The 14,197-nt window shown below is 43.0% G+C and overlaps 1 protein-coding gene across 1 annotated transcript in view; it reads left to right on the forward strand.

Moving 5' to 3' along the window:
- LOC117745212 (CUB and sushi domain-containing protein 3-like) overlaps positions 1 to 14,197 on the forward strand; it is a 185,303-nt gene that overhangs the window by 76,013 nt on the left and 95,093 nt on the right. Inside the window, 10 exon segments of the mRNA XM_034553370.1 lie at positions 557 to 745; positions 1,787 to 1,956; positions 2,998 to 3,154; positions 4,907 to 5,098; positions 6,468 to 6,594; positions 7,338 to 7,540; positions 8,711 to 8,902; positions 10,115 to 10,253; positions 11,673 to 11,860; positions 12,182 to 12,376. Of these exon segments, the coding sequence (XP_034409261.1) occupies positions 557 to 745; positions 1,787 to 1,956; positions 2,998 to 3,154; positions 4,907 to 5,098; positions 6,468 to 6,594; positions 7,338 to 7,540; positions 8,711 to 8,902; positions 10,115 to 10,253; positions 11,673 to 11,860; positions 12,182 to 12,376 (1,752 nt within the window).

The following is a 14,197-nucleotide window of genomic DNA, read 5'->3' on the forward strand; positions in this document are numbered from 1 at the left end:
CTGTAATTAGCATCTATAGATTTCTTGATTTCACGACCTTTGATAAAAAAAAATTGCCAATGCTGTCGAGCCTCGTCCTAAAGGTGCTGCTGCTTTGCGGCGATGAAATCAATAGTCGTACTCAGTTCTGCAAGCTGCAAACTGGCCCGTGAGAGGAATGCTGCTGGGAGTAAGAACCTTTTCATCTCGTACGGCTTGAGTGCCATCTACATCTTAAATGATGAGGCCCATGTAGAAATAATATTCCACGCAGGGTGGCCTAGTTTGTGGAGAGCTCATCCTTCATCCAGGCATCCGGGGGTTCAAGCTTTTTGGCATGAATCCCAACCTGAGGAAGAGTCCTTGAGCAAGGCCGTTAATCTCCGTGAGCTACGACGCTGCTTGCTTTGGATGAACATGAACTCAAAGTTTCATTGACTTCAGCACGAGAGAACGGACTATTTATTTTCCTCGGGGGGGGATTATCATCAATGACAAGTACTAGCAACAAATCATTCTAATGGAGTATTAATGGTGTACCGATTTCTATTTATTTTGTGTCTCATCTTGTTTCCAGAGTACGATCTCGAACCCTGTCAGAACCCCGGGACGCCCCCGTTTGGCTGGCACTCGGGCTCCAGGTTTGGCATCGGCGACTCGCTGGCGTTCGACTGCAACACGGGATACCGCCTGCAGGGGGCGAGGCAGATAGTGTGCTTGGGAGGTGGCCGGCGCATGTGGAGCGCCCCTCTGCCAAGGTGTGTGGGTACGTGGTCAACCGCTTTTTATTCCGTTTCCTTTCCCGTTTGTGCATGCAGAATGTTTCACTGCTCTGCAATGACTCGTTTTAGATGCGTTTGGCACAGATATGAACCTTCAAGAACTCTCTGGAATTGATTTAGTGTAGTACACCACGATTAAAAGCAGCTGGATGTAATTAATTGAGCTGCTTTGTTGTTGAGAAAGGTTCTACGAACAATATTCAGAGCATTAATATAGCTGCACACAACTATTTGCATGGGTCAATATGATGTTTTTTGATGTTATGATGTTTTTTATGACTATTTCGATTCACGTTATTATCCCGATAATCGTAAAAAAAAAAAGCTTAAACCTCTTAAAATGGCACTGAAACTATACACCAATCACTTTACCAAATATGTTGTTATTGCATCATAGATAAGACCCAAAAACCAGCCAACAATAAGGTAATCATAAGCCATCAGATCCTCCTACACGAATAAAGGATAAATACATTTTAGAACATGGCAAACCTGTGTGAGTCATTCCTCTCGCACATAATAATTCATGTTTTTTTTGGTTTGCTGATGAGTTAGCAGTCGACCTTGAATTTATTGTATAATGAAAAATAAAGTAATCGGACACACAGATCAGTCTTATTAGATTGAAAAAAAAGTTGTTAGTAGACTAACTTGGTATGAGAGAGGAGACTTAAACTCCCTCAAAATAAATGTTAATAGGCGACAGACTGTGGTCACACCCAAAGAGGACAAGGAGGCGACTCTACCTCTGTATTTCTAGCGCCGTCTGCTGTAACCGTCCAACATCGCAGCTCCAGTTACATTGCACATGTGTCATGGTCCACAGTGTCTCAGCCTTAATTTAAGAGCCTTGTGTTGAGTGCCTAGCATGATTTTGCACAGCAGATTTAGCCTTGGACTGCTATGATGATAGTTATGAAGGGCAGGTAGTAACTTATTTGAATTAGTAATGAGTTCAAAGCAGGCATGCTGTTGTTTTTAAGTAAAACAAATACGTTAATTATTATCGTCTTGTTTCATTGCAGCGGAATGCGGATCGACGGTCTCAAACAACCAGGGAGATATTCTGTCCCCTAACTATCCGATGAACTATGACAACAGTCACGAATGTGTGTACAGCATTCACGTCCAAACAGGCAAAGGCATCAACATCACAGCCAGCACCTTTCAACTGGCTCAAAGTGACATCCTTAAGGTAAGGGCCTAATGCAGCTGCTCAGACAACAGAAAACCAACAACTTGACACGGCGCTGTGGTTAATCACTAACCGTTAAGTCCAAGAGGCGGGTCCCGGGGCTCTTTTTATGACATGCAACATGAGAAAAACAAAAAAAAGGGCACAAAGCAGGATTCTTTTGCCTTGCAAGTCAACATATAGGTCAAACAGTAGCAGGAGCAGCGTTCCTTTGGGAAGGAAGGGATTCATTTGTTTGCTCAAGGGCATTTTAACACTTTTGGTAAGCACCACAAATGTGACGCAAATGATGACGTAGTCTCCAATTCACAGCTGGAATGCACTCTTTTTTTTTGGGGGGATGCAGATGTCTCGTCTAATGCTCCAATTAACAGCTCATTGTAGCCTCCGTGTTGCTAGTGTTGGAGTTGTGTCGACAGTAATCTCGTGCACTTAGTCATTTTGTGAATATCTGAAATGTGGAAAGAAACACGCTTGGAGAGCTAAATTGACTTGAAGAAAGAGAAACACAAAACAAGACAGCGAGGGCCCCGGCAGTATTTCAAAGAATGAGCCATGGATTTCATTTGTTGTTATTTTATACAGATCTCAATCGGAACAAACATAAAATACACACTGTGCTGGAAATTCGTAGGAATTTGAAACGGTGCTTCTTCAACAAATAAGTTCCATTAGGAAATAAATGCAATTATATGCACCCCCGAAAAATGTAAAACACAATGTAAGTACCTTATCTTTGCTTCGAGAATGCACTGCTTTTAAACTCTAATTGGATTTTAGTTCTAGTATAATATTTGGTTGATAATTATGGTCCCTCCAATAAAGATATTACATCTTATTTAGTTGATTTCCAATAGATGTTCCGAATAAAACAGAGAACAAGTATTAAAACCTCCCTTTTTAACTGTGAATCTTTTTTCCGCATTAATATTTAATTCTCAATATTCTAATTTTACTTCATTGTGGGTATTTAATCCTCCACGGGCAGCAAAAAAAAAAAACAACTCTCCATCATGCTCTTTCTTCCCGGTCTCCCACCAGGTGTACGATGGTAAAGACAGTGCGTCCGCACTCCTCGGCACATACACGGGCACGTCGATGCAAGGTCTGTCCCTCACCGGCACCTCAAACTATCTGTGGCTTGAATTTTACTCTGACCAGGAGGCGACGGCAGCGGGCTTCCGGCTCATATACCACAGTGAGTCACATTTCACTTCCCTGGGCGAGGAGGGACCTCCAAAAAAGCTTTTTTTCCAAATGACTGAATTTGGCCTCACTTCAGGAGCCCGGGCATTTCAAGTAGCAGAAATTTGTTTAAAGACTATTTTAATTGACCCTTTACCCAGCTCCATTGTGTCTTTCACTGTCATCCAGTATCCATTAAACACAGCATGGCGTTTCTGTGCCATTCTTGCAGAGGGAAATTAGATTTTTCTTTCTTTCCACCCTCTCGCTCTCGCTCCCCCTCGGCGTCTCTTGATCTGAATCCCTTGTCCCTCTTTTGTCATCCCCCCCCCCCTCCTGCAATTAGCGCCCATGCCTGCCTAACTGTACCTTGTTACAGGTATTATTGCTTGTTTGAAATCAGCATGTTTGTGTGTGCATTAGCAATGTGCAAGTACCACATATGGTGCGTACTTCTACATGCAGTATGCACGTTTGTGTGTATGGAAAGTGTGGATCATTGGTGTAAGTGTGCCAGTAATAGATGGGTTTTGTTTCTAATGTATCACTGTGACACGAGAATGTTTTTAGGGGAGAATTTTAAGTGTTTTTGTGTTTCGCCTGCAATTGATATTCATTTTTTAAGGTAGAATTCGTGAAAATGTTGCTGTTTTGACCTGTATGAAAATAGTATGAAAGCAAAAAGGTTTTCAGCTAACTTGCCAATTGGCACTTGTCTGTCGGTGATGATTACACCAAATGTGCCAGGTGCAAACTAAAGCTCACATGAAATAACAGTTTTACTATCGTGCAGTTCAGCATTACTCATGGTTTTGTTTTTTTTGCGATCTGACAATCCTGCAAAAAACAATACAATACAGATAAAATGTACATTAATCAGTTATATGTAGTTAAATAATTGCCATCGGCAGCTACATGTTATCGCAATTAGCGCAGACGAAATGTTGGCTTTTGAGTCACAAAATGATCCTACGGCTGTGCACAAGGTAAATGGCGCCGAGTGTAAAAGCATCTCAAAGTGCAAACCTGAACTCGGGTCTTTTACCAGAATGATTAGCCCTTTTCGTCGTGGAGAGGCTCGACTGCCGAGGAGAGGGCAGCTTAAATCTTGTCATGGAATCGAATCATGTTTTCATGACTCTTCTCTCCAAAAATGCGGAGGTAATTTTCTAAATGTGAGCAGTAACTGCTGGAGATTTATACCGGGCATGACAGTTGTAATACTGCCATAGAATCTGGCATGGGCATGGACCTCGCTGCGAGAGGGGGCCGTAAATCATCACCGCTGGGGTTTATGTGCGGCCACTGTTGCTGCATAGCAGAACACTTCCATTTAGCACCCGAAATAGAAGAATACATAGAACGGCCGTGGCCCAAGTTCAAACACGGGGCGCTAAAGAGTTATTGCAACATTTCCTTGTTTTGCGGCTTGTTTATTTTTATTTCCTTTTCGTACGAGCCCCACCGTCTCACGAGTGGATGGGCTGTCGTGGTAAATTCCCACACTCGATTGAACGTTTAATTGTGAACATCTAATTGTGCTCTCTGTCCAAAAGGAATCTTTTATTGCCGAGTAATGTAATGGGACCGTTCAGTCCAGCCTCCAACTGGAATTTAATTCTCAAAGCGGCCGCTCTCCATAGTTTTAATAACGTTGACAAAGAGTTCATATGCGTCTTCGTATTATCCCATTCTTCAACTCGCATTCCTCTCCACCCTTTTTCTCCCTCTACCCCCCCCGCGTCTCTCAATCGCACTCGTCCAGGCTTCGAGCTCTCCCACTGCGATGATCCAGGTGTGCCGCAGTTCGGCTTCAAAGTCGACGACCAGGGTCACTTTGCTGGAAGTGCCATCACCTTCGGCTGCGACCAAGGTTACACCCTGCACGGCAGGGGCGTGCTCAAGTGCATGACCGGGGACCGAAGGGCATGGGACAACAACCTGCCGTCGTGTATAGGTAATCCCTTTTCTGTCCATATATCCGTATGCTGTCTTTATCACAACTGTCTCGCTTTCGCTCTCTCTCTTATATTATTATTCAGTCCAGGCACAATGTCAACGTTGCTCAGCTAGGTGTTAATCCTAAGGATTTATCCCTACATGGGATCTACTTAATTGAACTGTGTTGAAAGAAAATATACTGCTTGGCATTTTGTGAGAGAATATAAACCGCTCTGATGCTCTCGATGCAGATGTTGCGATATAGAGTCATTACGCACACTGCAGAGTGAAGCAATCTGAAGTGCAATTAAACTTTTCCTCTGACGCTCTGACTGTTTGATTCACATGCTGTGTTATTTAGATGGTCATTGGTCAGCACTTGTTTTTTCGAGAAGCAAAAGTATAATTATCGGGGTATTCATATCAGATGGACGTGATGTACAGTTCTGGCTGTCCTTTTTCATAATCGACGTCTGCTGAGACAGAGTAATGATAAAGCTATTACATGCACGCCGCTCGAGCCTGGAAGGTGTTTCTTGATGTCTGACAGTGATGGATCAAGGTAAAAAAATGATTCATAAATATCTGATGTGTGCAGAATTGCACTTTAAATGCCACCGTGTCCAACTGCCTTTTTCAATGAAACGTGTATTTGTTCCTTTTTTTCCTGAAAAGACTTCGGTCTGGCACTGTGGCATGTTCAATACCATCACACGGTGTATTGATTTACTCTTTAACGGCTCTGGATCACCGAATGGTCAATATTAATAGTAAGCTATGTATCTGTGCGCTGAATGTGAAATGTGATTTCCAGCCATTCCTCCAGGGCCACATCTTGGCCTCTGTCAAGGACTTTTACATTTGCCCGTGTTATGATACTGATTATAGTCGACCACTGCGGCAATCTAATGCAATTTTCCTATTAATTAAGTGCCGTTTGTTCCGTAATATAGATAGCAAGACGATAGCCAGGGGAGAGACAACATAGATTGAATGATAAGATATTCATGCAGTCATTAACAGTTGTAGCAGCGTCCTCCCTGCAGTTTTAAAGCCCACCCAATACATTGTCTGGATACAGTCTTTTTAAAAGTAATTAATGGCATCATTAGAAGGCATACTTCTAGTGCGGCATCTGTGACTATTTCTGCTCAGCCAGGAAGCCCCATTACCTGTTGGGAAAAAAGACAATTGTTCATTTTCAGCAGATCCTAAACTGTTGCTCATTAGTCCTCTTTGTAGACTCCGAGCTTCACTGATTTTTGGGCAGCATTTTTGATGTGTTTTGTTCCAACGTTCTGTGCGGGCGCGTGTGTGTGTGTCTCTATTTCCTCTTAGCATTTTTTGTGCATTTTTTTCTAATTTGTGTTCACGTTTGCACGCAGCGGAGTGCGGTGGCAGTTTCGAGGGCGAGTCGACAGGACGTATCCTCTCTCCGGGGTATCCCTTCCCCTACGACAACAACCTACGGTGCACCTGGACGATCGAGGTCGACTCTGGCAACATTGTCAGGTAACTCGAGTCTCTATTAACGCGGTCACACAATACTGTGCATCTAGTTGAAATGTAATGATTAGTGTTTTAAAGAAACTAATGTTTCCCATCTACGCAGACACAATGAGACACTTACACGAAGACTGCACGGAGGTCTTGAAGGTTCAGTTCAGTTCAGGAGCTCAGTTCAGATTTTTTAACATTAACAATTCTCCTCTCAAACTAGATGTCATCAAGAGGAACAGCCTGCAGCAGCTGCATTAACAGCGATTGGGAGGGGGACTTTGTAGACACTGCGACAGCACCCAGGGGAATCTTCCCGGTACAAGGAAGCATTTTTTTTCTCTTTGGTTGAGAGCTCCGGGTATTACTGTGGGATAAAAACCCATTTGGGCTTAGAGGTCGAAAGTAAACACGGTATGATTTCATAACGTCAGCCACACATTCGTTGTCGGAAAGAAGTGCTTCGGGCCGCCTCTTGATTAGATTGCAGATAAGTCTGCGCTCTCGTATTTCTAACTTTGGCGGAACTTGATTGATGATGCCAAATCTCAACTGAAATACCCAAAAGCATGGGAACCCATTTTCGAAGATAGAGCTCTCCTTTGAACTCAATTTGCTGGCCTTCTTGACAACATTTGTTTCTGTTGCGCAAGTGAACACAATCGGCAATAATTCCACCCCGTACGAAAGAATACGGCTCATTCATTGCAGTGCGAAGACTCGACTTAAACTGACTGACGGTGTTCACCTCTCCCCAGTCTCCAGTTCCTTGCGTTCGACACAGAGGCGTCCCACGACATCTTGAAGGTGTGGGACGGGCCTCCCGAGAACGAGATGCCCCTGCAGGAGGTCAGCGGCTCGCTGTTGCCCGAGGGGATCCACTCCACGCTCAACATCGTCACCATACAGTTTGAGACGGACTTTTATATCACCAAGTCCGGCTTTGCCATCGACTTCTCCAGTGAGTGTTTCCTTCCAACTCCTTGACTCCTGTAGCTTGTTTGCTCTTAGTGAGTCTCTCTGAGGAGTGGAGGTATTTAGCTTGGCTTATGTAGGTACATCTATAAGTACGTGAAGGTTGTATACTGCCTAAAACATGAAAGTAGAATACCATGTTGAATTACAAGCATCCTGTCCCCACATTATGTAAACTTATCAAACAGAAGTAGTGGTGCAGCTTTTCATTTGAACATTTCCTCATTAGTGTATTGATCTTTAACCGCGTCACTGCTGGCCGTCCACATGTTCTGCTGATGAATAGTTTCAAAGCCGAGCGCAGGAGTACAGCGCTTCCACAGCACCTCATGCATGCTCTGTGTGATGGGTTCGTATCTTTTAAAAAATGTTCTTCTGTACACAAGCGTAATGTAAAAATCAATTACACGGGATTCACTGCTTGCTTTTTGAAGCTGGAATCAATTTTGGAAACGCACACTGCACTTAAACACCCAGTTTGCCTCAGGCTGGTAGTTTTCAGAACCACAAATCTCGTTGTGTTAAGTGAGCTTCTTCAGTGAGTGACAGTGTCCTGTGGATGCTACCCAGGATACTTTTGGGAGTGTATTTACAGCTTTTAAGCCGTTTGTAGTAACATTAGAAGAAAAAGGATTTCAGTGTGAAATCATCCTTTAAACCATAATTTTAAAAAGTAAAGTCACACTTTCTTCCATCGTCTGTGTGCAATTGAGGTTAAGTGTCTTTTCTATTATATTAACTATTATGATCTCCTCTTCGACTGATTTCTATTGATAATCAGATGTATTGTGCGCAGTGTGTCATCCGTTAATCACATGACATACAATATGATCACATTACCTTTTCATTTAACGTTAGCATTCTTTCAACATGTTTTCCTCGTTTACGCATTCGCATCTTTTCTCGATGCGTTTGTCTTTTTGATTTGAAATACGCAACATTACCCAAACCGCAATATACTTAAAACTGTGTCAAGTCTCTCATTAAAGTTTGTCAAGTTGGGAATATTTGAAGGATCCGTCAGATTTGACCAGCACATTCTCATAGCTGTGTGGTTCTTTTTGACTCGTATCAGTCAGTGATCTGTTCTGTGGACTTTGCAAGCGTGTGTGTGCTCATATATGTGTGTGTGTGTGTGTGTGCGCTTGTCCTTCAGGTTCGCTTGCGACAGCTTGCAGAGATCCAGGCATTCCCATGAATGGTAGTCGCAACGGGGAAGGGCGGGAGCCCGGCGACTTGGTGACCTTCTCTTGTGATCCGGGATATGAATTGCAAGGGGAGAGCAGAATCACCTGCATCCAAGTGGAAAATAGATACTACTGGCAACCCAGCCCTCCAAGCTGCATCGGTGAGAAAGGGGGGAGATACGGGGAGCTGGAGAGAGAGGTATATGGATTGGAGGAGAGAGGGAGAGAAGGAGGGAGGGGTAGGGCATCAGAGGGAAGGATGGAGAGGAATTCTTCCATTAACCGGCCGTAGCAGAGACTATAATTCTCTCTCACTGAAGTCTTCAGATGTGTTTGAGTCGCTGCCAACTCTTATGAGGACAAATCCACTTCTGTAGCGAGTCAAAGACGGAGTACTCTACGGTCTCCCCACATATTGTCTTATAAGAGCTTAACAGCTAATTACTTAACAATGCACTTATTAATGCACTTATTAATTACACTAAGTAGGGCCAAAGAAACTTTGATGTTGCTGCCAGAAGGTCTAACTGGATTTTTTTGTGTGTGTGTGTGTGTGTTGCCACATAAGAGCAACATACTCATCGGCGTGTTACGAACTCTTCATAGTAAAACGGGAAAACTGGCAGTTCATTCATCAAACTCAGTTTTTAAGAAAAGTAAAGCCTTTTGTGAGGCTTTCAGATTTAGGCCCAGAGAGTCCTTAAAATGTCCTTAAAATTTAAATAATTTAGACATAATCAATCTAGCTAACTCCTAGAGCAGAAAAGGCTGTGCGCCTTAATTGATTAATTTGTCTTTAATACCTTGTGAGTTACATATCTGACTCGGTCTTAATGAGATCACATATCAATGAACAGTATACAACATTATCAAGATAATAACATGACAATCATTGAACAATAAGTCGATTGAAGTAGTGTAAATAAAGCTTGAATAATTTACAGTTGAAAGGTTTATTCCCCATATTTATCATAGTTTATGCTTCCCTGATTACCCAGGGAGACACGTTTGCAGTGTTGACCTGTTGAACACAGAATAACAATGAAATTAATTAGAAAATGTACCAGAAATAGTCCAGTGCCAGAAAAGTACCTCCTGTAATCGTAATGGGCAAATGATGGCATAGTCTTTCCATTGCTGTTGCTTTTGGTCTGATGTCATTTCTGTACCCGACTGTTGTGTTGCTGATAAAGGTCAAAAAAGGTGAGTCAATTATATTTAATGACCTACAGGGATTCAATGCTTACCCGTCTTCTAACTGAATTCTGCTCAGCCAAAGACGAATGCGACTGTCTTTGTGACCACTGTGTGCACTTTTTCATCCATCTCTTCTCCCCCTTTTTTAAATTTTTTTATTTTTTATCTCTCTCAAGCTCCTTGTGGTGGAAATGTGACTGGATCTTCAGGATTCATCCTCTCTCCCAACTACCCGCACCCCTACCCACACAGCAAAGACTGCGACTGGCTTATTGCTGTCCACTCTGATTACGTCGTTTCCTTGGCTTTCATCAGGTGATACCAGCTGCTACAACGTCCATTTTACTTGCTTTAGTTGCTCTCCGTCAAGACATAAAACTAAATGGAATTTGTGATGACTAAATGGTCAAATGAAATAAATAAAGAAAAACGGCACACAGAGTCACAGTTGTATCTTTTACATTGTAAAGCTCAGGGGTTTGACACGTATACCTCACAAGTTGCGATCGCATCATTTCATCATGAAATATAAATACAACGTTTCTACTCCGGCTCCGGTAAGGCAGTCGTCCTTTTGAGCACACGGTCCACAGACCTGTGGTACGTTTGTAGCCGAGCTGAAACAGAAAGGAGTCCGTTCTCAGTAGCTGCACAGCGGCTCAGGTGCTTTTTTGGAATTGCTTGTTTTCTGCAGTGGAACCAGCTATAACATCATAGTATTGAGCAAAGTTGGCCATGTGTGTTAAGCAGGAGGACCTGAGTTTGAGTCCAGGTGTGTTGGAAGATAGGGGAGAGCAGAAGTACTTAGACAAACAGGTATTCCTGCCACCTTCCCTGACATGTGGTGAAATAAGATTTTCTGGATGAATACTGTATTTTGCTGGCACAGTTGTGATACGAGTGCCACTAGGCTGAATGATACTCAGACCATAAACGTTACATTATTAATTGCAATCTAAATATGGAGCAGCAATACTGGCAGAGCAAACTCACAGATGGGCCTGAGGGAACCTTTCATGGGCCGTGTTGCTCTTGACTCTGTATTATTTTTATAGTCGTTTCACGAAGGGCTGGAGAAGGAGCATATGTACTTTGTCTCTGCTGCACTCACGTCTACTTTGCCTCCTCTGGAAGGTGAAGGAGGGGAAAGTCACCGTGCTCCTTTTTCAAACTGTGTCCTTCAAAACAAACATATAACAGAGCGAGCACAATGCTGCCCCCCCCCCCCCCCCCCCCCCTCGGGAATGCCAAATGAAAGGATGGAGTTATGATTTCAAATTGGGAGTTGCCTTGATCCAACTCAAATGCAATTATCTCCCAGCTATTTACATTTTTGTCATAAACCACGCTCATTATTTTTGAAAACAAATGCGCCTCTCTCTCTCTCTCTCTCTCTCTCTCTCTCTCTCTCTCTCACTGCGGCGTGTGATTCGATATACGGCGCTACAATATGAAAGGATCTTTTCACACTGCATTGCCACCGCTGTCTGGGAAGACTTTGTGCCAGTGCGGTGTCACAACAATTTAATCTCTTCTCACCTCTTGGGGGAGATATCTTTTTTTTTATCTCTTTGTCTGGAGATGCAAAAACAAATCGCTTGGCATGACTCACTTCCCAGCACTGTGGTGCATGCATTTTTTTTTGGGGGGAATCCTAATGCATTGTAATTCTCACACTTGGCAAAAATAACAAACCGCTTTCTCTAATTTCCGTGTTTCTTTCACTTGTCGCAGCTTCAGTATCGAGCCCAACTATGATTTCTTGTATATCTACGACGGGTCGGACAGCAGCGCTCATCTGATTGGCAGTTTCCAAGACAGTAAACTTCCTGAGAAGATCGAGAGCACTTCCAACTTCATGTACTTGGCATTTCGCAGCGACGGCTCTGTGAGCTACACTGGCTTTCATCTGGAATACAAAGGTATCCTGACGGGCTATGCAAGTGGGATTTTTATGCATTTTCACAGAATGCTATAACGGGGGATTTAGTTAGATGCATATATAAATGAATCTGCAGATACAGTCTTTGAAGTTGGCGACTATACACAACTACTTTTTCAAATGTTGCAAGCTGTGAGAATAGCCTTTTTAATTTGCCTGTATCCATTTCCCCCATGTTTACCGTGTTCATTTTTAACAAGTTATGTCTTGCACCTTCTTATTCCTATTATTTGGTAACCCCTCTGATTTTTTTAGACGCATGTCACCGGTTCTAAAAGCTTTTGTTCTTTTGATTGTGCAGCAAAACTGCGAGAGGCATGTTTTGATCCGGGGAATGTGATGAACGGCTCCAGAATGGGTACCGACTACAAGCTGGGATCTATGGTGACATTTCACTGTGAGGCTGGATACCAGCTGCAGGGCTACTCCACTCTGACATGCATCATGGGCAACAGCAAGAGACCAGAGTGGGACCGAGCCAAGCCAAGCTGTCAAGGTGAGGGGCGACACTTCTACATTAACAGAAAGCCTGAGTAGCAGACAACTGCACGCCGTCCGTTTGATCTATATTTGATACCCTGTGACCAGGACTGGGCTGTGTGAACACTACATCTGTGGCGTTAACGTCCCTCCCAGAATGCATCTCTCAGCGCTGGAGTGCACTTCAATCATATAGTTAATTTTCCTACGTGTAGATAAGATGACAAAAAGGTATGACATCACCATGTCATGTGGTAGAACTATTTGGGGGCTCTAGCCAGGTGAGGTTCAAATTCATACAGTGTAGATTAAACTTCAAATAACACAACCCTCAGTGTCTCAAAACATGGCACAACTATGCGTAGAAACGCACGCTTGTCTATGTCAAGTCGCAGATTGTATGTGTGCATTTAGTTTTTGGATGATACATTTACATAATTTTTGACATCACTAGCCCTTTTCTCCAAAACACACCCAGCTGAACCCTCTCAGTCTGATCAGACCATCTTTATTTATCCAGGGTAATCCCTGGATAAGGTTTTTAAATGTCTTTTACAAGGGGGGGGGGGGGTGTCCTGGTCAAGGTGGCTGATTAATAGTTTCATCACACATAAAAACACAGATAAAGGAGCTTAATAAAAAAAGAACGGCGTGTAATCAAAGAGACAACAGAGTCTTAACGAACCAGAAAACTCTATAAAATTAAAGACTTTGTATATTGTGGTAGGGCAAGTACATTCAGTGCTCAAATTATACTTAATCCTGTATTTTTAAATCGTACGTGCTTATGTAATAGTTTTGTTTAAAATGTCTCCCACACTAAGATGAGGGTCCAATGACTTTTACCAAAACGGGTACTTCATGTAATCCTTTTACAAGTACATTTTTCTGTATACGGTGTGCAGAAGCCTGATTCAGGGTTAATACAATGTCAATACGTTCATTATATGCAAGGCACAGACATCACAAATCCTTCGTGGTATAGTAAAAAATAAAAAAGACTTCAGTATTTTATATTATCATATTGGAAATATAAAAGCCATAACGTTTGATTGGTGAATAGAGGGGTCCGCTACCTCGTCTGCAGAATCCGTTTATGTTTAAACCTCGTAAAGGGCTGAAAAATAGAACCTACACTGGCATTCCCTAGATCACATTGTCAAGAAGAGAGTGAGAGAAGATGTGCAGAGTTTAAAGAAAACTCTCCAGTAGTTTAATACTCCTCAAAGTATCCGATCTGAATTAGAATTCAGTTCTCATTTTCTGGACTGTGGTGAGCAGGGTTGTCCTTCAATCGGAGGATCGGCGGTTCAATCCCCGGCTCTGCTACCTCTTGTCGATCTGCCCTTGAGCAACTTAATCCCCCCCAAAATGCTCCCGTAGCTCTGCCTGCGGTGTATAAGTGTGTGTGAACGTTAGTTAGTCCTGATGGCCAGGTGGCTCCTTCCATCAGTGATGTAGCGTTAAAGTGCTTCGAGTGGTCGGAAGACGAGAAAAGCGTCACGCGTCCGTTTCCCATTTACTCCCACACCAGGGAGCTATTCATTACTTTTACAGTTGGCATCCATGTAAGTCCACCGAACAGCCCCGCGGTTATGTTGCTTTACTAAAAGGTCCATCGGCCAGCACCTCAGCATTTAGCATTTCCACTTTCAGACCACATACGAACCGATGACTTATCCGTCTAAAGGCTAAATCTAACGGCTGCAGGCTGCTCCGACATGTGGTCGGATCCTGTCCCTTCACACTATCGAGCTGAAGTCGTAAAACATGCAGTTCGCAAATTGCCAACAATACTGATACCTATTGTATTATATGTTGTTGGATTGTATTGTGG

Source organism: Cyclopterus lumpus, chromosome 16, assembly GCF_009769545.1.
Source record: "Cyclopterus lumpus isolate fCycLum1 chromosome 16, fCycLum1.pri, whole genome shotgun sequence".
In the NCBI taxonomy this organism is placed as follows: domain Eukaryota; kingdom Metazoa; phylum Chordata; class Actinopteri; order Perciformes; family Cyclopteridae; genus Cyclopterus; species Cyclopterus lumpus.